This window comes from Gekko japonicus, unplaced genomic scaffold, assembly GCF_001447785.1.
Source record: "Gekko japonicus isolate JY-2015 unplaced genomic scaffold, Gekko_japonicus_V1.1 scaffold609, whole genome shotgun sequence".
Classification (NCBI taxonomy): Eukaryota; Metazoa; Chordata; class Lepidosauria; order Squamata; family Gekkonidae; genus Gekko; species Gekko japonicus.
Window position 1 is genome coordinate 828156 of NW_015163106.1, and position 23800 is coordinate 851955.

Sequence of the window (23800 nt, forward strand, 5' to 3'; positions counted from 1 at the left end):
CCTGTTTACTTGGGTTTACTTAAATGGGATTTGTTTCTTAGTAAATATGCTTGGCATTGTGGCCTTGGTGATTATACATGACTTCATTCCTTACAAGGCCCAAAAGTCAGCTCGAGACCATTCCAAGGAACGGAGACTATGTAGGACTTCCAGCTTTTAAACTGATCCCTTTAGCTGCCATTTTAATATCAGCAGCAATTATAAGGTGTTCTTATTTATCTCTATTGCATGAAAAGCTTCATCTGCTCATTTCAACGTATTAAACCTTTATTTAAAAAGACTTTTTGGGCCAGTTGCCAACCATAATTCTATGGGATACAAGAAGTGATAAGGCTAGCACAATGTATGGCATACTCTGAATGATCCGAATCAATGGATCCTATATCACTGCATAGCTGAATACTTAATAAGTTATTCATTTTATGCTAAAGCACACTTTCGCTATATTTAACTTCCATAATACAACACATTATGAAAAATCTCATTCAAAATTTATCCGAAACTTGATATCAGAATAATAAAAAGTATAACTTCGGGGTGGTTTTTTAACATTTATTTTTACTAGGCTAAACAATTACCATCTTATTACTAGTATTTACATGATAAATGCTCACTTCCCCAAACTCTCATTGATGTAATTTATTGAAGGCTAAACTGAAGTAACACCAAAACAATCCTCTGAGCATAACTGGGGGGGGGGACGACTATGGAGTATACTATTTGACTCCAAATAAAGTCCAAGCATACCTTAAATTCTCTTTTGCTGGGGTGTTCACAAACTTGGAAGACACACAAGAAGTAAGACTACAGCTCAAAAAGTTCTACACATGAGCCTACAGAGTAGATTGCTTTGTAGTTTGTGCAGTTTTACAGCAATCAGTGAGTGTTGCAGTGAGAACAAGGGGTCAAACATTAAAAATCTTCGCACAGGGAATGTCACCTTATCTTCCCATCCTTCTTTAACATGAAGCCCCTTTCCCCACTGAAACTCTAATCCACTGCTGTGAATCATGTGACCAGAGCAGAGCCCAAAAAGCATCCAAGAAACAGGAGCACAGCACTGGAAGACAGGCAGCTCTTCCTCTCCATTTGGTGATATGTTTGTTGTATATTTTGAATGGTAGAAGAACAGGAGGAGGACTGTCCTCTAAGCTGGAATCCAGCTCGGTAGTACCAAGTATAACACATTTATGTTCTGAACTATGTAATCAACAGCAGTTACATTTTCAATGTACTAATTTTAGTTGTACTTTAATTTATTTTATTATTTCTTATTTTATTAGCTCTATTATATTTTAAACATTTTGTTATTGTCCTGCCAATCTACCCAACAGGATAACTGAAATGGCCTTATAATGAAAGTTAGGTGTTACAATCCATAAAAACAAAGAGCAGAAATATATCTGCCTCCATAAAAACCACAATAAAGGACAACTACAAAAGTCACAAAAAAGCAGACTGCAATGGAAATGATATCAAGCAGCAGGTGTCTCAAAGGGTACCTAGAAGAGTTCATTCAAGGCTCTGCTTGACCCATGGCTCTCATTCTACCAGCCCTTGTAACTAGCATGTAGCCTGAGGCATCATTGGCTGAGTTGGGCAAGTGCCCAGCGAATGGGAATGCTTCTAAGAGGTACTCATAAGCAGACTCTGCAGCAATTTTTCATGTGATACCATTCCTAAAACAGGCCACCACTGAAGTGGTGCAGTGAGTTGTGGAGGAGACATACTTGGCGCTGACTAACCTAACCCTTAGTCACTTGATTGGCATATGGGGGGAAGGGGATGCAACTTGGTACCTCTCAGCATAGGTAATGTGCTAAACAAAGCCAATGGTGATGCTGACCAAATGTGGAGCTGGGGTGGTGTCACTCAAATATTGGTTGACAGTGTGCTGCCTTAGTTGCAACCTGTGCTTAAAAGTTAATTTGTACTTCGTTGATGCAGATCAGTCATGTAATAAAGTCTAGTTTAATTCCTATAAAGTCTTTTTTCATGAGCGAAGTTTGCTGGTAGAATTTAGGCACCAATAGTGAGAAGGCAGAACAGCGGGTACTTTCCTACTGGGTGTATTAAGCATCCACTGAGAGTGCATGCCTCTGAAAATGAATGGAATACTTGGGAGAAGATGATCCTTGTGATAACCCATTGTTAGTCCACTGAGGTGGACAGGAGGTGCCACTTCGAGCCCTGAGCAACAGCAGTCCTTATAGCTAGAGACAGCCGATGCCTCGCCCTGACAAGATGCACCTTTGTTCACAAAGCCCAGTCATCAGTGTATATTTGTATTATCCACTCTGAATAGAAACAGCCAGGCAAAGTGGATAACTAGAAGTGCCCGAAAGCCCAGTCAGTAGTGGATAGTTGGACCATGAATATTAATTGAATCAGGCCCGGACCAAAACTAGAAATATCATGGCAGGCAAAAAAGAAAAGAAAAGCAAGGAATGAAATCCATGAGGGTCCCAAACCTTCTTGATCCTATAGGCAGCTTTGGAATGGGCAGCTGCTACCAAAGCAATGGCTTTTTTTTTTTTTAAATCTGCATCACCAGTCAAACCTCCAATGACCAATCAGAAGTCTTTCTGGGCCTTTTTTTAAATATATAAAAAATGAAGTCTTGCTGGGCAAAACCCACACCTGGCTCTGCCCATTTTCTAAAAACACTTGGCAGGTGCCAGGAAAGGTGTCAGTGAGCACCATGGCACCCTCAGTCACCACAATGGGAACCCCTACCCTATGCAACACATTAAGGATAATTAGGATCTCCAGAGTTTGGGCTTCCAAGTTAACTTGGTTTGTTTTCTAAGTGGAACAAATTGTATTAGGAATCACCATTGGTCCATTTTTTTTAATTTCCAAATTTTGTAGCTAACACTAGTGGGCATACAAAGGCTACTGAAGCTTTCAGGTCTTTCAATTTGTTTGTTCAATTTTTGCACTTTCATCCATTCCAATCTGGTTCTGATTGCATCAAGATTATTTTTGAATAGTGTTTTACATCCATGAATATTCACTCAGAAAAACTATGTCTGATGTATAGGGACAGAAGCCACCAGCTTCAATTGTGGGGAGGAGATGGGTACAATTTTAGCTTTTGCGAACTATTCTCATTTCAGGATAACGGTTCTGTGCCCTCCAAAGCCCTTTTTTGACCTAGCAGTTCTGGGATCTGTTCCTTTATTTATATATTTTGTAACCATTTAAAATTTTGGTCTGGAAGCAGGAATTAACCATGCTACAGATTACACATCTATAAGGTGGACTTCTAAAACAGCATTATATAATGCTGTAGGCATATTGTTTGAGGCTGTGACTAACCATTAAACCTAGCATTATGAAGCTGTATTCTAGCTGTGATCTTCTGAGGGACAGAGTATTGCAGATGTATCAGTGTAATCATTTTTCAAAAGGGTGCATTGATTATTTCAGCTACTGCCGTTATACATGGACATGTGTGTGTGTTTGAGCTCAGAATTGCGGCTAATTGTTCTGTTATGTCTCTCACTCATCTCTGGCCATCAAAAACCAGCATGAATGAAAAAACCTTCTCACTTCTGGAAGCCTTAAAGACTCATTCCATACTACCAATTCTCTCTGGATTTGCCACCATTCATTCTTCTATTTATGCCAGTGAATCCAGAAGACATTGTGGCTGTCCGATTGCATTTCAGTGTTGTTCAAAGCAAGGTTTTTTGATATTAAAAATATAATTGGAATGCCAGCTTGTCCCATTTCGACTGGTAAAGTACTACTGAGGTTCTTGGCTAGACTGAAGCAGTTGGTACTCGGGATGGGCACAAACCAGCTGATGAGCTTCATGAATTTTAGCCAGTTTGTGGTTTGCAAAGCAATATTTGTGGACTGAAAAACCACCATGAACATTCATGAATTTTGATGCATATTGTGGCAGTTTGTGGAAGTTCGTGAAACCCCTGCTTTCTGCTCATCATGAAAAACAGCTGTTTAGTTTTGCTGGCTGGGAGCCATTTAAACTACTGCTTTTTGCTCCCCATGAAAAGCCACAGGGAGCAGAAAACAGGGGTTTAAATGGCACCCTGCTTTTCATGGGGAGCAGAAAGCAGGGGGTTAAATGGCTGGGGGCAATTAAACCAAACCAAATCAAACAGCTGAGCAGTAGGAAGCCATTTAAACCCTGATTTTATGCTCCCTGCAAAAAGAAGCAGGGTTTAAACTTTAAATAGCTCACAAAATAATACAAACTGGGTTGGTTTGTGAACCAGCCTCCCTGTTAGTATGGCTTCATGTTCAGTTCATGGTTCAGCCATGAACTATGAACCAAACCACATAAATAGTTCATGCCATGCCCATCCCTAGTTAGTACTTTTTTTGCATTTTTTTGAATTCAAGTCACAGCTGATTTATGGTGACCCCATAGGGTTTTCAAGGCAAGAGACATTGAGAGGTGGGTTTGCCATTTCCTGCCTCTATTTAGTGATCCTAGACTTTCTTGGTGGTCTCCCATCCAAATACTAACCAGGGCTGACCAGCTTATCTTCTGAGATTTGACAAGATTGGGCTAGTCTGGGCTGTTCTAGTCAGGGCAGTTGATACTATAGAAGCGCCAATTTCCTTTAGTCCCTCTGGGTTAGATATTAAAAACTATATATATATATCCTTTTATGGGGAAAATGCCTCTATCTGTTGTCCTTGGAGCACAACTTTGGTGGAGACTAGGAAAGAAAGGGGCTTCAGGACTGATTCTGCCTGTTTCCTCAGCTTGCCAACAGGACAGTCTCAGTAGAGCTACTCTATTTATTGGTATCAGCACCATGCCCTTATATCCTTCACTTTCCAAACCCAGTCTGGGGCATGGTTGTAACATTTCTGAGTTCATGTTAAATATATTTATTTATTTATTTTATTAGATTTATACCCCGTCCTCCCCACCAAGGCAAGTTCAGGGTGGCTTACATTAAAAGTTAAAAGCAAATTAAAAACAGGTTAAAATTATAAAACATTTATGAGGTGTTACATAGATATTACATATATGATGGCGAAACATAGTTCTTAATAATAGCTGTAGCAAATATTCAATCAGCAGTGGTTGTAAGACTACTAAGCAGCCCCATAGTATACATAGAATACAAGCACAGCAGACATGGCCATGATGGATTCCAGGGTAAGGCTCTTGAGTCTGTTAAATTATTAAATGCAGCTCCTCAGTCAAATGTCTGGTGGAAGAGCTCCATCTTACAGGCCCTGCAGAACTGTAATAAATCCCACAGTGCACTGATATCCTCAGGGAGAAGAAGAAGAACAGAAGAGATTGGATTTATACCCCGCCCTTCACTACCCAAAGGTGTCTCAGAGCGGCTTACAAACTCCTTTCCCTTCCCCTCCCCACAACAGTCACCCTGTGAGGTAGGTGGGGCTGAGAGAGCTCTGACAGAAACTGCTCTTTTTCAAGAACAGCTGTGACAGAACTATGGCTTGCCCAAGGTCATCCAGCAGGTGCAAGTGGAGGAGTGGGGAATCAAGCTCATTCCACCAGCACAGAACTGCCACCAAAAAAGCCCTAGTCTTGGTCATAGCCAGCCTGGCATCCTTAGGGCCAGGGAGAACCAGGAGATTTTGTGTCCCTGAATGTAGTTCTCTCTGGGGAATGTGTGGGGAAAGGCAGTACCCAGGGCCGGCTCACTCACTAGGCGAACTAGGTGATCGCCTAGAGCGGGCCGGCCCTTAGGGGCGCCAAACTGCACCCGGCCTCGTACTCTGAGAGTTTCTTGATTATTTGTGTTTTTCATTCTTCCTAAAATGCATGTATTTTTGAAAATTGGTGGGTGCACGGGTGGGGGGCAGAAGGGATCCTCGCCTAGGGTGCAAAATAAGCTGGGGCCAGCCCTGGCAGTACCTTAGGTATGCTGATCCCTGACCATAAAAGGCTTTATAGGTAAGAACCAGCACCTTGAAGCAAACTTAGTATGCTATAGGCAGCCAGTGCAGTGCTTTCAGTGCAGGCTGGCTGTATTCTCACAAAAAGAGACCCAAGAACAGCCTGGCCGATGCATTCTGCACTACCTGCAGCTTCTGAATTTGGGACAAGGGCAGCCCCATGTAGAGAGCATTGCAGTAGTCTAATCTCGAGGTGACCATTGCGTGCATTACTGTTGCCAAGTCACTGAGTTTGGGGAAGGGAACCAACTGCCTAATCAGCCGGAGATGGTAAAAGGCTGACTAAGCAGTGGTTGCTACCTGAGCCTCCATTGTCATGGAGGCATCCAAGAGTACTGCCAAACTCCTAACCTCTGATGATGGTGCCAATTCCTAACCCCAGGCCACTGCAACTTAGGTACAGAACCTCCGTCTTCATTGGATTCAATGTCAGCTCAGTCTAAGCCATCCAGCCCCGGCTTGTAACACCAGGTCCAGATCTTCCGGTCCAGAGTCAGACCAGCCTCTCAACAACAGATATAGCTGGGTGTCATCAGTGTACTGATGACAGCCCAGCCCATGCCTCCAGACAATCTGGGCAAGGGTGCACATGTAGATGTTAAATAACATTGGGGAGAGAACTGCCCCTTGAGGCACTCTGCAAATCAGTGGATACCTTTGGGAAAGTTCTTCCCTAGTGCCACCATTTGTCCCTGATCCTGGAGGAAGGAGGAAAGCCATTGTAAGGCAGACCCCTGAGCCTCACCATTGGTGAGGCGGTGGATCAGTAACTGATGGTCAACCGTGTTGAATGCAGATGACAGGTCTAACAACAATAGTACTGCTGTCCCACCCCAATCCGGATGTCTTTGGAGGTTGTCCATGAGGGCGACCAGTACTGTCTCTGTCCCATGGCCTGGGTGAAAACCGGACTGGAAGGGATTTAATATGGAAGTGTATTCCAGAAAACTCTGTAACTGACTTGCCACTGCTCTCTCAAATATTTTGCCCAAATAGGGCAGGTTGGAAATTGGCTAATAATTTACCAATTCGGCTGGGTCCAGAGATGGTTTCTTTAAGAGAGGATGAACCACTGCTTCCTTAAGTGCCCTAGGGAACTACCAGAATGAAGGCTAAAACACACATTATGTGTGATGTGAGTCAGGTCATGTGTGCATGACCCAACTCTTAGTTGACATGAGGACTAACCTTTAAAAACCTGTCTGTCACTCTGCTCAGCTCCAAATGCTGCAAGGGGGGAAGCAGAAACAGCGGGGTGGGTGGGGGAAGGCTGAGGATGAGGCAGATCGCCATTTCCACTCGTGATAACAGTGCAGGAGGGAAGCTTGAAGACTTTGTTTTCTCTCAGCATTTTGACCACATGAAATGATGGGCAGGTTTTTCAAGGTTAGCCGCTGCATGAACTTGGGACTGAGAGTTGAATCAGGCACCCATGTACCAACTCACATCACACACAACATGTATTTTGGCCCTGAAAAATTGCTTTCAACAACTTTAGAACAAAGAACTAAAACACTTTATACAGCAGCCTCTGGGCCTTGTTCTAGAAATTAAGGTCATGTGATCTTAGGGAAAGTCCACAAATTACCATTTCCTTAGCTGCAAAATATAAGGGATTGTCTTTACAATGGGAAGGAAGACAGGAGAGCCAAATGATTCAGGTAGAGAAAAGTAATCAATAGGGAACATTAACATTGTCAATTTCCATACCAAACGTATCTAACCTGAAGCATCAAAAAAGCCTGAAACAATAAAGATCCCCTGAACTGAAAAAGCCGTGTCATCTTCTGCATGAATCATGTTTAACCTTGAAGTAATTATGCAGAATAAATTATTCTTTTCAAAAGGGCATAATTATAGTTCCTGGTAGGTTGGGACCTACCTAGCAGTACTAAACCCCGAAGCTGGAAAGAGACAGCTGAAATAACTACTTTTTTCCTTTGTCTTTTATAATGCTCTTACCAAGCTCAGTCCCCAAAGATATATTATTAAAAATGTCAGATTCTGCCAAGAACATGAATAACAATGTCACAATGTAATAGGAAGTGCAATATCATGGACAAGGGTAGCTAGCCAAAGAGATGAGACAGTAAAGATCAATCCTGTTGCCTGGACAATAATTATTTTCAACTACAAAGTACAAAGTAATCACTGATCATCCTTCTTTGGTTCTGTCTGATGGTTAGCGTTTTAAAACAATGGATGTGTGGCATGACATGGTTAACAAATATACTTAAATAAAGGTATTGTGACAGCAAAGAGATGCATAAGAGGACAGCAGAATGTTGCTCTACTCCAATGATATCTTAGTAATATAGTCCATATGATGATATAGTTGTGCATCACAGAGGGAAAGAAAGATAACTGTGCTGTTTTCTAGTGCCATATTTCAAATTGTTGAATATGAAATATTGAAGTCACCTTTCTCCCCTCTCCCACCCCACAGATATATGCTGGTTTCAGTGTGAAATATGGGGGGGGGGAGAAAATCACTATAACAAAGCTTATGCATGATGAGACAATTCATTCTTTCCCTCTTTCCTCACACAGACCTTTTGGGAGATAGTGTTAATCTGAAGGAATGTGCTTTATTCTTCCTGGGAACAGTAATCCCTTTTTTGTAACAGAATGGCAAAACTCATGGCATATTGCAGAACCCTAAGCAAAAAGCAGTTTTAGCTACTGTTTTCTTTTCCTGGGTTTGGTCATTTCTTTTCCTTTTGAGAATTCTGTGGGTTTTTTTAGTCTATCCTTCCTAACCCTGTAAAGTAGATTATCTGCTAGAATAAAGGCACAACCCTCTGGATGTTTTCTCCTGAGGAATCCCTTTTAAAAAACAGTTACACAAGTACAGCAAAACGCCTTCCCATCCTCAAAAACATTCTTATAATTAAATCTTTATATCCAAAACTCTTAGAGTAGGAGGTACCAAGGCAAATTTCAACACAATTAAAGCAGAAAATCATTAAAACAATAAAATAGCATTCAAAAGAAATAAAAGCCCAACAATAACAAACAAGCAGTAAAATAATAAATGTAGTGGCATGAAGACTAATAGTAGTAAAACATTCAACCCAGTGCCAAAGCAGATGAATTCATAAGTCAAAGTTATGTGTGTGGGGATATCCGACAGAAAACCTCAATAAAATCTTATGTATTTATTTATAAATTCAATTTCTAAACCGCCCTCCCTCATACTTGGGGCTCAGTGTGGTATACAACATTCAAAGAGGTACAATTATAAACTGGCTTAAAACAAATTATAAACAATAAAACAAATACAATAACCATTCCAGGTGGCATCTAAAAAGTCAGATTTATCCTTACCTTAAGGGGAAGAAAAAGGTGTATTATGCACTAGTGTATCCCCTTGCTTTCACCGTGCATGTCCATTGGTGTTTTTTTTTTTGTCCTTCTGCATTCCCATCACTTTTATAGTGCATGTCCATCGAGGATTTTTTTCCATTCTGCATTTCCCCCCCTCCCTTCAGAGCTCAGTTCACTTTCCATTTGCTGATTGCCTGGGTTTTCTAAGAGTGCTTTTGTAGCAGTTTTTACCCTTGTTTTGCTTCCAAGCTGAAGGGAATTGAAAAGCATACAGATTCCTTTGGATTCCCCCCCCTTTTCTGGCCCCCCAGAGGCCACTCCACCCACATTGAGCTTCTTCCTCCCACTTCTTATTGGCCAGTTTTGCACTGTATGTACTTCTTGAAACAGGAGATTCTTCAATCTGTATTTACTCTTGGGTCCCCATCTTAGCAGAGCATTACTGGTTCTTCCCCCTTCATCAGTATACAAGCTGCACTTGTCCAGCTTTTAAATGGGGGGGGGGGTAGCAAGCAGGTTCAGAGGTTAAGATGCTGAGCTTCAGACCAGAAGGTCTGTAGTTCGGCAGTCCGAGACCCTAGTGCTGCGTGACAGAGTGAGCTCCCATCTCTGGCCTCAGTTCCTGCCAACCTAGCAGTTTGAAAGCAAGAAATTGCAAGTAGATAAATGGGTACCACTTCGGGGGGGTGGTGGTAACAGTGTTCTGTGCTCCTCAGCATTTAGTCATGCCAGCTACATGACTATGGAGAAGTCTTCAGACAACGCTGGCTCTTCGGATTGGAAACGAAGATGAGCACACACACCCCTAGAGTTGGATTCAACTGGCTTTCAAGCAAGGGAAACCTTTACCTGAGCAAGCCGGTTCAGTCTAACAATATGAGTTTTTTGCTAGTCTTGGACCTCCCCCCTCCCTCCCCCCTTGGGTCTAAAGTGCAAAAGGGGAGAGGTCTAGTGCTGGAGGGGGCATAAAATCCAGAAACCAAGACAAGGGGCAGACTCAGCAATGACAGCCAGCTGATGATGTTAACCCAAGTGGGGGGTCCCCAGTGGTGAGGAAGTCAATGATCCATGGGTCTAAAGTGCAAAAGAGGGGAGATCTAGCACTGGAGGGGGGTAGAAAGTTGGGAAACCAAGAGAAGGGCCAGAGTCAGCAAGGACAGTTAATGATGTTAAGCTTCCCCAGCGGTGAGGAAGTTGGGGATCAGTGGGTCTAAAGTGCAGAAGGGGGGTCTAGCACTGGTGACATTCCCACCCCATTAAGAAAAAATACAGTTTTTGGTTGCAGCTGCAGAACAAATACACAGAAATACACTGGAGAAAAAATAATGGTGCATACAGCAGGCACAAAAATACCAAGTCAAGCTTATAGTCTTCACTGCTCTGATTCTCCAGAGTAAGCAGAGTAAGCTCTCAGTGCATAATGGGCCAAAGAAAGGAAGGCCAGGCTCAATGAAGACTGTTGCTGTCCTCAACCCTAAGCCTGGCAGAACATCTCTGCCTTACAGGCCTTGCAGAATTGAACTAAGTCCCGCAGAGCATGGATGTCATTTGGCAGAGAGTTCTACCAGGTTGGAGCCAGGGCTGAAAAAACCCTGGCTCTGGTTGCAGACAACCGGCTATTTGGGGGGCCAGGGACCAACAGTCGATTTATCTCTGCTGAATATAATGCTCTTTGGGGAGTATACCAGGAAAGATGATCCTGAAAGTACATTGGTCCCAGACCATTTAGGGCCTTAAAGGTTAATACCAAAACCTTGAATCTGATCTGGTATTCAACCTGGAGCCAGTGCAGCTGGCAAAATACCAGTTGGATATGTACAGTTAATGGGGTTCCGGTAAGAACCCAAACTGCCTCATTCTGGATCCGTTGCAACTTCTGGGTCATTCTCAAGGATAGCCCTGCATAGAGTGAGTTACAGTAGTTTAGCCCAGAGGTGACCATTACCTGGATTACTGTGGCTAGGTCAGGGCAAGAAAAGAAGAGGTCAAGTTGCCTGACCTGGCGCAGCTGAAGAAAAGCCAGTCTGGCAACATTTGTGATCTGGGCCTCCATTGATAAGGAGGCATCCAGAAATACACCCAGGTTCTTAACGGTGGGTGCTGGTGTTAGTGGCACACCATCTTGGGAAATAAGATATTTTTTTTACTTGTGCCAGAGCTTGGGACCAGTTAACTCATTGTAGGCAAAGTTGCTTACTTAACTTAAATGAAAACTCATTTAACCTATAGGTTTTGAGTAGTGTCACATTAGAATCCACATAAAATTGTAGGGAAGGAGCCAAGCTGCCACAACAGAGAAGACCCCATCTGTAATTACCACTCATCTATCCTGAATATGCAGCAGCATACAAAGTAAAGTCTCTGTAAATTATTTTAGCTGATAAGCAGATTCATACTGGAGCTGGTGGTCCTTTGGAAATTACCCTACTCCCAGGCCATTTATGACCTAAAATGAAATCATTAGTACTTTGAATTGTGCCCAGAAGCAAATGGTAGTCATTCTGGCTCTTCTAAGACTGCTGTGATTTTGTTCCCTGTAACTGATGCTACCCAACAGTCTCATTGCTGCATTTGCACCAGCTGAACCTGACCAAATCCGAAAGGCAGCCTCACAGAAAGTGTATTGCAGAAATATAAACCTGCATGTAATCACAGCATGAATAACTGAAAGGTCAGGAGTTGTTATATCCACTATTTCTGCAGGCATAAAGATTTATTTGTGTCATTTTCCTGCCTCCCCCCTCTCTTCCAGCAACCCCAAATGCTCCCTGATATGTTCCTGGAGGATAGGTGACCCTCCCCCCAAACAGAATATTGGGGGGGGGTTCAGGCTGCAGTAGTGGGGGTGGGGGCGAATCATATTCTGTGGACAAAAATCCTAGTGCCCATTGAAATGTCTAGTTAGGATATAAGCCCAGAGGGGCTACAACAACCAAAGTTGATTAAAAACAATGTATGCCTTAAATGAGACTAGGAGCTACAGCTGTACACCCAAATCTAATAGCATCCATAAACAGCAAAAAGTCTTCTTTAAGGGGAAGTCATCTCATCCAAAAACAGTTTGACTGGCCAGTCCCTGCTGTATCTCTGACCACTTCAGTCTTAGCTGGATTGAGCTTCATTTTATTAAGCACCTATTAATAATACATACATACTAGTATAAACATAAAAGCTGTATGTTCTGTTTTTATTTTTTGCTTAGAGACACAAAATTAAGATGCAGAAGTGAATTTTTGGGAAAGTATTCTATTACTCATTTTTGCAATTTCAATGGTAAATGGTATGTTAGACTATGGTGATCAATTTATGCTTTCAACTTGAGGAGATGGTGGCATTTTTGCATCTGATTTGTTATTTCCCTTCCCCCTTCCCTTAAAAAAAAAGGCTCTCCTTTCAAAAACCATTTCTTTTGGGATTCAGTTATTTTCCCACTTCCCCAAAAAACCACTCCTCAATTTATGTTTTTTCAGGTGGCAACCCTACTTCCCAATGGATTCTACCACCATGGTCATCTCCAGCATATAGTATGTGCATTGTACCTCATGTATTCTCCTGGAAGTAACTCTGCCTCTCTTCGCAATGCAAATATGCCATTAACCTCTGCATGCGTAATATATACATGTTTAGCTCTTTTAATGAGCTCTAGCTACTTGTCTACACTTATTTTTACATAGTTTCTCCTTGTTATGTTTCTTTGAACCAATTGTCCAGTATTTGTCTTCCCCAAAAGAAGAATGCATGTTAAAAGTTTTGCATCCTTTTGGCAGCAATCCTATGCACCTTGAGCATAAGCTCCACTGAATACAGTGGGGCCTATTTCAAAGCAAATATGCATATGGTTGGGTTGCATAACTACTAGAATGTATACACTTAGTTGTAGGAGAGTAGGATCCCATGTTGCAGCCAACAATCATGAACCCAGAAGTACTATCTATAGCATTGTAGATTATCTACTCCAAATCTTTGGGTTTGTAGGAAAGATATTTGTTTCTAGGATAAAAATTGAGCTTCTGGAGAGTGTGTCTACACATCAAGGGCACAATCCAGACAAAGTGAAGCACTTTCATGACCAGATGGTTTCAGTGGAGGAGTAAGGATATGCCTATTTGTTCCACTGAAATCAATGTGACCTAAAAGTATTTCAGTCAGGCTGGATCAAGCACCAATTCTCTTTGTTTAATCTTCAAAGAAGAGTCTTATATTTGTGGCTGCAAAATAGTGTCTATGGCTCAGGAAATCACCTGAGGTTTGTGGCCACCTCATACTATCCAGCAGATAAATTCATTTTGCACTTCCAAAAGCGGATTTCTGCAGTCAGAAAATTTATTTATTTTTTAAGGAATGCATACCCCCACTTTCCTTTAAAATGATCAATAAGTCAGTTTATGTTAATTTGTTTTTTTAAAAAAACAATAACATAGCAAAGCAATAAAAACCAAACCAGCAGTAAAACTTAATTTAAATGTCTGAAGAATCACCAGGTTAAATTGTAAAATCTCAGGTTTCTATGATGGACATTGCTAACAGCAAATGCACCAGGTGAACTTGAGATGGGAGCTCCATTATGGAGTACCCCTACAAGAAAGATAACTGCCTATCTAACCTCTGACAATAGGGAGATACAGAGTAGACTTGAAGCAGATAACTTTAATTGCTAGGAAAGTTCCTATGAGAATAAACAGTTCTTCCGATGCTTAGGTCCGTAGAACCAACTAGAAACCATTGAAGGGAATGGCCATGGCTCAGATGCAGATCATGCGCTTGGCATGCAGGTGGACCCAGGTTCCACCTCTGGCATTTCCAGTTAAATAATCTCAAATAGTAGTGTTGAGAAAAGTTTCTCACCGTCTGATGTAATGGATAATTGCTGCCTATCAAGAGTAGACAATACTGTGCTAAAAGGAGCAGTGGTCTGTTGGTGTAAAACACCTCCATAAGTTCAGCTTCTTTCAAGATAGGTAAATATGTTCCCACTGGCTACCCTGAGTAAGTAATCTCGCTACTGTACCCCAGACTAGCTGATGTTTAAAGATTTTTTCAGAGGGCAGCCCCACAGAGACTATGGCCATGTTCAGACTGGCAATTTGCAGCACTAGGGAGTCACGTCAAAGAAGACCCGGACCAGACCCGGAATGGCTTAGTCACGGTATTCCCATTCACACTGCAGCAAATAAAGTGGGAGGATACTGTGGAGGAGGTGCAAGGGAGCGTTCGCACTGTTGGCCCACCCCTAGTGGCTGTTGGCAGCTGTTTCTGCGCTCCACTGCATGTGCCTATGTGCATGGGCGCCTGCCGCGGAAACAGCCAGCGCCTATTATCAATGACTGTGGGTTGTTCCTGCCTTACAGCGCTTGTGTTCACATGTCAGGGAACTGGAATCAACCCGCTCTCCACACAGTTTGCTACCACTTCCACCAGGTACTTTTAAAACTCGAGAGGAAAGTGGTACAAGACGGCTTGAGTACAGCTGAGGGATGCCTGTGTGCCTGTGTAAACCCGCCCCTTTAATCCACTAGCGAAATGCTTCTGAAATGTTTGGCTGTCGGGCCAAACTGCCAGTCTGAACATGGCCTATATTTCAGTAATCAAGCCTGGATAAAACCAGAGTATGAGTAGCAGTGGCAAGATCATTTCTATAAAAGTCAAATGGTTACCAACTATTAAGCACCTGGAGGTGAGGGCTTTCTCTTACACTTGAGAGGATATAGAGAATTGTGTCATAGGAGGCAGCTTATTTGTATAGGTAAAAGGAATGAAATAGGAAGTAGTCAGGTAAAGTGAACAAAAAAAATCTCATTGCACCCTCCTCCATAGAAAGTCTGAGCACCTCTAGGTTTTCTTCTCAAGTATGAACAGTGGAATCAAATTTATTTTGCCTTTGCAGTGAAAATTATACTCAAAACCTAATTTTTAATATTGTAAGCATTAATTAAACTTTACTTTTTCATTGAAGGGTCCAATTTTAATGTGAGTGCATCAGGGCAAAGTGTAATATATAGGACTTTTTAAAAAACTAGTTTGGATCTAACATGTTAATGAAATAAAAAGATAAAATATTCAAGATGGTCTTTCCATGTAACAATGAATGATACATTTATTGATACACATTATTTTTTAAATTAATTAGTTAAAATATATTGTGTTTAATTATTATTTATATTGAGATTTTGGTAATATGCACATTTATTTCAATTTAATTAATTAATTTGATTTGGTGTAACACATTCCTTTAAAAGTGAGTCAGCTTTGGTGGTGTTTGGTTCTATTAAGGTTTGGCCTTACAATGGAAAATTAAAAGGCATATTAAATACTCCGAATATACTTTAATTTAGAATTGGTTTCTCTATCATCTTTTCTTCAAGATAACTTTCTGTATTGTTGTAAATTTAATATTGCATTACAATATCATATATAGTCACTTGGGGTTATTTTGTTTTTATATTGCCTTGTCAAAGTGGAAAGGCAATTTTAAAAATTTAAAAATATTAAAGAATAAATAAATAAATCTCTACCAGCTTTTATAAAACTATTGTTGCTATTGTTGGATATTCTTTTCACAATTTGCTGTTACTTCAGTGACCGTGAATTTTGTGAGTTTCATCATAAAGGCTTTAGGATGAATCTAGCAATTAATCAGTAGAAGGTGCTGAGAGTCATAGATCTCTTTCACTTTCTTGTCTCCCCATTTCCAATTTCCAACCCTGAGAAATTTGATGCTCAGGGTTTCAGGATCAGGTAATAACTACAGAGAGAGTAGTAATAACTACAGAAAGAAGGGGTAAAATCTTTTTTCCTCTTTCTTCAATCAGTGGATGTCTGGAGCAGTTGTCACTACCTCCATAGATGCTATTCCACCAAATGTATAAATCTTTCCATACTTGTAGTTATGGCAGAGCAGCTAGCAAATATACCCCCAAATTGAATAGGTGTTACTCATGGTGCACACGCAACCACAGAATCACCTTGAATCTTGTGTACAAAAGATATAGACTTTGCTAGAAACTACATGGAAATGACCAAGGACCAAGTGGCAGCTGCTCCAGGTAAAGTACAAAAAGAATCTCGGTGGCATAATGATCTTTGCCTTTTACATATTTATAATCTCATATCTAATAAATATACAATTAAAAAGTTTTGCACCTCTAAGCTCATTTAGGCCACAATCCAATATAGTTGTGTGCTTAAGTTCATCAACGCAATCAATGGCCTTAAACATGAATAATTGCACTAGATTGTGGCCCTAAAATTAAACAGATATGGTCAGACAACATCATTCCATGTAACCATTTTAATTGAATTTTCAGAAAATAATGAAGAGACTTATTAAACGGTATGTTTTGAAGGCCCAGGTGGATCGAGAGAATGATGAAGTTAATGAAGGCAAGTTCTTTTTAAATGTAATGGTACCACATCGTGGGTGAAGTTAAAGTCATAGCATTTTATTAACAGTGTTTATGACACTTCAGTTGTCAATCAAATAGATGAGGTGAAGTGATTTTATTCCCTGAAAGCATAGCTCACCAAGCAAAAAGGGGGATGATCAAAATGTTAGCCTCAGGAATTCTCTGAGGCTGTCATGCGTATAGCATCACTTCCATGGTAGTTTTTATTGGAAGCTTCAAAGAATGTGTTGCCTAATCATACCAGCCATCCCTACTGTTTTGCTAGAGCACAACAGTACAGAACTCTGGTAAGTGGAAACAGTCACTAAGAAATGTCCAAATGAACCAAAACAGAAATCATGTCAATGTGATTCACCCAGGAGATTGTCTAGTTCAGCAGTGTAGCACTCTGGGAAAGCTAATGAGTCAGTGATCATACACTAGAGAAAATAATCACTGTGGCCAAACTTTTAAATGGAGTTTGGAAGCAGCCTTCATAGGGCAGTGTAGAAACTCTGAATAATATCTGAATGAGAAGAAATCCTTACCAATTTGTTTTTTTATGTTCATGAATGAATAGATAGATAGATGATGGAGGACAGATAGATAACAAATAGATGATAGATAGATAGATAGATAGATAGATAGATAGATAGATAGATAGATAGATAGATAGATGATAGATAGATAGATAGATAGATAGACAGACAGACAGACAGACAGACAGACAGACAGACAGACAGACAGACAGACAGACAGACAGACAGATAGATAGATAGATAGATAGAAAGATAGATAAAAAGATAGATAGATAGATAGATAGATAGATAAGAGAGAGAGAGACGGATGGACAGATAGATAGATATCAGCTCCAGTGCCTCCTGTCTGCTAAGTGAATAACCATGCTCTGATGAGGGTGGAATGGAAGACAGTGCTAGTCCCTTAAGCAAGCCTAAAATAATTGCAGCTCAAAGTACATTGTTCAAAATTCTTTGTTCATTGGACAGCTGATCATTAGGCAATGTGGCTAAAGTTGGAAACTCCCACATGTGGAAGAGGTGGCAGGAAAGATGTAAGGGATTAAGGATAACTTAAACATTCTGTTAATTGTTATGTATTACATCCTATTAATAAGAGTGTTTCTTTTAATTTTAGGAGAACTTAAGGAGATTAAGCAAGATATTTCAAGTCTGCGCTATGAGCTTCTAGAAGAAAAATCACAAGCAACTGGCGAGTTGGCAAAACTTATAGAACAACTCAGTGACAAGTTTGGGAAGAACTTAAATAAGGACATTTGATGGTGGACTAATAAGAAACCCTTTATTATTTCAACCAGCATTCTAAAGGAGCAAAAGCTGTGCAAGACGAGTGCATCAAAAGCTCTGTTTTTGCTGAGTAACAGTTGTTTTTAGAGGCACTGTGCATTAGCTTGGTTTATTGGGTGAAGCCAATGATCAATTATTTCCTTTATGATATAAAGGTGACTTTTTTGTATCAAAGCAGGCCTTTTGAGATCAGAATTACATGTGTAACCTTGAGAAGATAACTTTGGTTGTTCTAGATACCCAAAGCAACTTTTGAAAATTGGGAAAAAAGCCAGATCTTCATAGCGATAAACCGGCAAACAGTAACGAAGGATCAAAAAGCATAAATGGTAAGAAATCACACTGAAAGGTGTGGAAAGAAAAAGAGGTACAAAGATGTATTCCAGAGACATCCATTCAAAACTTGCAATCCACAAATTTTCATTTGTGCAACCACTATGAATCCTTTAAAAAAAAAAAAAAACCTACCTGGTGTAGTTTAACAACTCAGAGTGTGAGCTGGGAAGCCCCCTGGTTCAGATCTTGTCTTCAGTTAGAGCTTAGAAAACACATGTTCCAAGCTTGCATTTGTTAACACAAATTGAGAGCAAGGGAAACTTGCAGGGTAGGACAAGTGACCAAGGTGGGAGGTACAACCTACTGCGCCCACTAGTTGCTCCCAGCAAATGAGAAGGACAAGTGACCAAGGTGGTCACTGCGCCCACTAGTTGCTCCCAGCAAATGCCCACCTCACAGCCATTTTCCTCCGGCTGGACGTATCTGCAGTTTCAGAGCCTACGTGTGTGGGGAGGATTAAAATAACCTGGGGGATTTGAAAGGGAGATGCCCTGGACAGAAGTATTAAGCACCCCCTTCCAATTGTCCTTTCAAATGGTCCCCTTCCCTCATATTTGACTTAAAAGGGGAAAGACAGGGTTGGGAGAAATGCATGTTTTGATGTTAGTTCCTCATGTTGTTCTGCTTTCAGTCATCAGTTCATTAGGCAGGCGATGGGTCAGCCAGTATTTCTCAGACTTACAGTGCAATGCTGAGTAGACTTCAATGGAATTGGATGTAATTCTACTTGGTACTGCACTGTTAGCTTGCCCCCAATTTGGAACTATAACACTATCATAAGTGGCAGGATTGTTGTAAGGATTACAGAGACAATTTGTATGACTGTGTGCTTTGAACACTACAAAATGCAAAGTTATTATCCTTTTGTTTACTAGAAGACTAGAAAATTTCTAGCAATTTTAGCTGGTCTAAATATCAAAATATTCTGTATCCACAGGGATGTTTCCTGTATTAAATGAGTAGGTGAACATGACAGAGTTTTACTGAAATGAACCAGCACTACTGGCTTGCAGATAATTAATCCCCTTGACCTGAAATGAGTTCATAGAATCATTCATGTGCAAAATGCCTGAGTGACTCATTCAGAAAAAATGTGTGGTCCATTACAGAAGAACATCCACTCTATGGTAAGCATTACACCTGGAATTTGTGTCTTAGGAAGGCTGTAGTGGAACTTCTATCTCTGTGATACAGAATAATGAAACATTCTGGACAGATATCAGAGGAGAGCATTGGAAATGAAAAGTTGTCACTTTTCTATTGATCTCTCCTAGCCTAAATGAATAGATCTTGCAGAGACTAGATGGCTGGATCTCAAGAAAGGAGGGCCTTTCCTCCACATTGCTCATCTGACAACACTGTATCAAGAGAAGAAATTGAAAGACTTCCACTCAGTCAGGAACATCAAGTTGTGGTAGTGCTGAACAAAGGAACATGGATCAGGTGTAGCATGGACTTAGCAGAATTTTGTGACCATGCTATGAATTTGGGATTGACAAGACAAGCATTCATTTGGAACCTTGATCAATTTATAGCATCCTTAGTGCATGTCATTTGACCTGACTTTCATTGGTCATAATGAAATTTAGTCTAAGGGCCATGTCCTCAATATAGTTTAAGGTTAGGTTCCCTGATACTGCCATACATCCTCCAAAACAGGTACAGATGGAGAAACACCTCATGTGTATACACTGGTGTTCCTGTGGTCAGTCTCAGGGCTGAGGCTATGGGAATATGGCAGAAGATGTCATATTGGAAAGCCAGATTTTCCCATGATTGTCTATAGAATTTGTATTGAGGAACTGTATAGTAATCATTCCAACACACTTTTGAGACACTAGAAATTTCAGGAATTTTTATGTATTTTAAAATTATAACACAAGAAGTTTCCCTGAAATTAATGCAAATATGTTGCCACGAACTTTGTTCACACTAAAACAAAATTCCGTTTCCCTCAGGAATGTGGGTGTTCTAGAAAATACATTTTAAGGGTTTTTAATTATCCACAGTATGTCCCATGGAGTTCACCTGGATTTACACTCAAATCAATAAACACTGAACTGTGGTCTCTGTCAGTGAAGGAAACCAGACATAATCTGGGGGGATTGTGACCAACTGCAAATGGCCCACTCAGCCTGGATTGAATAGAAAGCCATAGAGTAAATGTGAGTTTATAAAATATGTTGTCAAAGAATCTTGAATCAGCAACATCTTGAATGGAACTTGATCCATTTAACAACATTCCAACAAAATGTGAAATTTCTTAGAAAAACTGTTTTCTGCAATTTGTTTTGCTGGAGGAATGTTTTTTTCCAAAAATTAAGCACTTACAGGCTGCAGTATTGGTGTCTTCACATTGCACTCTCCTAAACGGAAGCAAGTCTTAATAGTGCAATCCCATTAAAAGTTATCCTACTCTAAACCTGTGGATTTCAATTGGCTTAGATGGCAGTAACTCTGCATAGGATTGCATTGTTAACCTACATTACTGCATCTGGAAACTCAGTTTCAGATTCCTTTAATGGTAGAAAAAGAATTTCCAGCTGTTCAAAGCACACTTTGCTACTACAGACCCATGCAACTGTACTGTTTGTTTACAAGATCACCTATACAATGACATTAGATATCAGCTATTAATAATTGTTCATAATAAGCAAAACCAGAGGGTGACCTGTGACCTGTTCTTAAGTGCCAGATGAGAACACAGATAGCCTAATAGATTAATAGTTATATTTGTTTAAAAAAAACGGAAACAAAAAATAAAAATGTGTTCTGTAGGTATAACTGTTCAGAGAGAAAAAAAAATCAAATACTGTATTTTTACCTTTAATAATTTTATCTTGTATACTGTAATATTTTTATCTAAAACAATGACAACAAAAATAAAATTACCTCAGAATATTTTGTTGCAGTTTGAACATTTACTGTATCTACTAAAAAAATAGCATGCTGTAAACTGTATATGCAGAAATTATATAGGTCATTGATTATTGAAAGTGAGTGAATTCAGAATTGGGGGGAATTAGAAAAGTCTTGTTTCCTTATGAATTCAGACTTGGCTTTTACTGCCCCCCCCCCGCGGGATGCCCTGCTTCCACTGTTAGCCAGTGTTTTACATGTAAGGCAAAAGTGATGCAAGTCCTTCCCTTGAGAAGGTAAGTACTGGTAACTGGCAGATGTTATGGTTTACTAGAGAGAAAGAAGAGTCAACTTGCAGGCTTTGTGCTTTACTTGAAATGATGAAGCATCTCTTCACCTTTTCCTCTCATTTCCCCTTTACTAGTATTTCATTTGCCAAGGAGTGGGGAATGAAACCTGGTTCTCCCTTCAAAATAGAAACCTACCAAATATTCCTATCAGGACAGGACACTGTGCCAGTACTTTCTGTCAATACCAGCCTGCGCACCCAACAGACCAGGACGACCTTCAGGGCATAAAAGATGCCCGAGGCCCATCCCCAGCCCCTTCAGGCTGTAACACTGCGTAGGACCATACTGTGTTAATGTTTGTTTAGTATTTAAGTACTTGGCACTGTTTTTTTAGCTACCCCTCCTCCACACACACACACAGGTCTTACCTTTCACATAAAGGCATTATTAATGTAGAATCATAGAATCATAGAGTTGGAAGGGACCTCCAAGGTCATCTAGTCCAACCCCCTGCACAATGCAGGAAATTCACAAATACTCCCCCACACACCTCCAGTGACCACTGTTCCATGCCCAGAAGATGACAAAAAACCCTCCAGGATCCCTGGTCAAACTGTCCTGGAGAAAAATTGCTTCCTGACCCCAATGTGGTGATCAGCATTTCCCTGGGCGTGTAAGAAAGGGCCACAAGAACTAAGCACTGAGGCAACCCTTCCTGCCCTCCCTCTCATGATCTGCCAAAGTTCACAGAATCAGCATTGCTGTCAGATGGCCAGGGGGGAGCAATAATTGTCTGCCACCAGTCGCAGCCCACTCAGGGTGGCCGCTGCTGGCGCTATGGGGCCCACAAGCAAGAAACTCACAGAGGCGGCTTGCGGTGCCCAAGTCAACCCCATAAGAGCTTCCAACTATAGCCACCATGAGCTGCCTTGGGCTATAAGGATGCTCAATTAAGGGAGGGGAGGGGCCCCAGCACAGCACAGTGCCACAGAGTCCACCACCAAGGCAGCAACTCCCCAATAAAGCTGTTCACTGCCCACTGGAGACCAACTGCAAAAACAAGAGATCGCCCATGCCCCCCTGAACTGGCAAATCAAGCCCCAAAGCAGTCGGCACCCTCCTGAGGTGCCATGCCACCAGCCCGCTGACGGTCAGGCAGGGGGAGAAAACTCCCTGAAGACTAACTGCAACTGGTCAACTGGGCATCAGGGGCCAGCATGAACTAAGGGGAAGGTGACCCCACGTAGCGGTTCAAATGACTGCTGTGAATCAATGTTAAATTGGTGATGGAAAGTGCCATCAAGTCGCAGCCAGCCCATGGTACTCCATGGGGTTTTCAAGGCTAGAGACCTTAGAGGTGGTTTGCCTGTCTATGTGTACAACCTTCGTATCCCTCAAAGGTCTCCCATCCAAATACTAACCAGAACCAATGCTGCTCAGCAGTTGAGATCTGACGAAATCAGGCTAGCCTGATAGTTATGCCCTCCTGATCAGGACTAAATGGCTGACTGGGTCCCTTCAAAATGGTCAACCAACCTCTGACACAAGATAGCCCCGAAGGAAAAGAATATCAATAACACCATAAGCTACGTTACCTGAAGTCAGATCCTTGAGTAAGCAAGGTCAGTGGTGCCAACTCAGCCTGCAGTGGCTGACCAGGGACAACAACCTTTCATATTGCAATCACCATTTGCTTAATCCGTGCAACTGGGGAGGCTGAGAATTGAACCTGGGCCCGGCCCTGACAAACAAAGACTCTCTGCTGAGCCACATGCCCTGTCTGAAAAAGAAAGGTGGGAGGGGACCCCAGTAACCATGGGTGGCCCCAAGAGCACCCCAGAATGAAATCGAATACATTGCCTGCCTCTGCCTAGCAACCCTGGATGTCCTCCATGGTCTCCCAACCCAGTACTAACCAGGGTCGACCCTGCTTAGCTTCCATGATCTGACGAGATCAGGCTAGCCAGGGCCCTATAGGACAGGAGGACGTGAAGAGAGAGGCATGGCGTACAAGTCCCGGGCCCTGCCCACTACCAGGCCGCCCACCGCACACGGGCTGCTCCACCCTCAGCTACCAGCCCACATGGCTTGCCACCCCTCCCCAGTACGGGATGAGATAGTGAATGCCCCACTTGAGCACCCCCACCTACAGATGCCGCCCTGGGGCCACCCTATCATGCAGAACCCCCCGGCCTGCCATCCTTAAAGCGCAGAGCTGCGCCGCGGCCTGGCCCCCACAGGGGCATGCAGCCGCGACCGCGGCCTCAGACTTCTCCAATAATCATAACGCAAGCGCGGCCCATCCACTACCGCCGCCGTGCTCCAACGCCAATGTCTGGCCTCGTGTCCACTGCCATGTCCTCTG

The 23800-nt window shown here is 41.7% G+C and overlaps 1 protein-coding gene across 1 annotated transcript in view; it reads left to right on the forward strand.

Moving 5' to 3' along the window:
• The window catches only part of TRPC7 (transient receptor potential cation channel, subfamily C, member 7), a 188570-nt gene extending 170647 nt beyond the window's left edge, over positions 1–17923 (forward strand). The window contains exons 10-11 of the mRNA XM_015406784.1: positions 16548–16623; positions 17781–17923. Of these exons, the coding sequence (XP_015262270.1) occupies positions 16548–16623; positions 17781–17923 (219 nt within the window). The remainder of the gene's footprint in view (positions 1–16547; positions 16624–17780) is intronic.
• The last annotated feature ends 5877 nt before the right edge of the window (positions 17924–23800 follow it).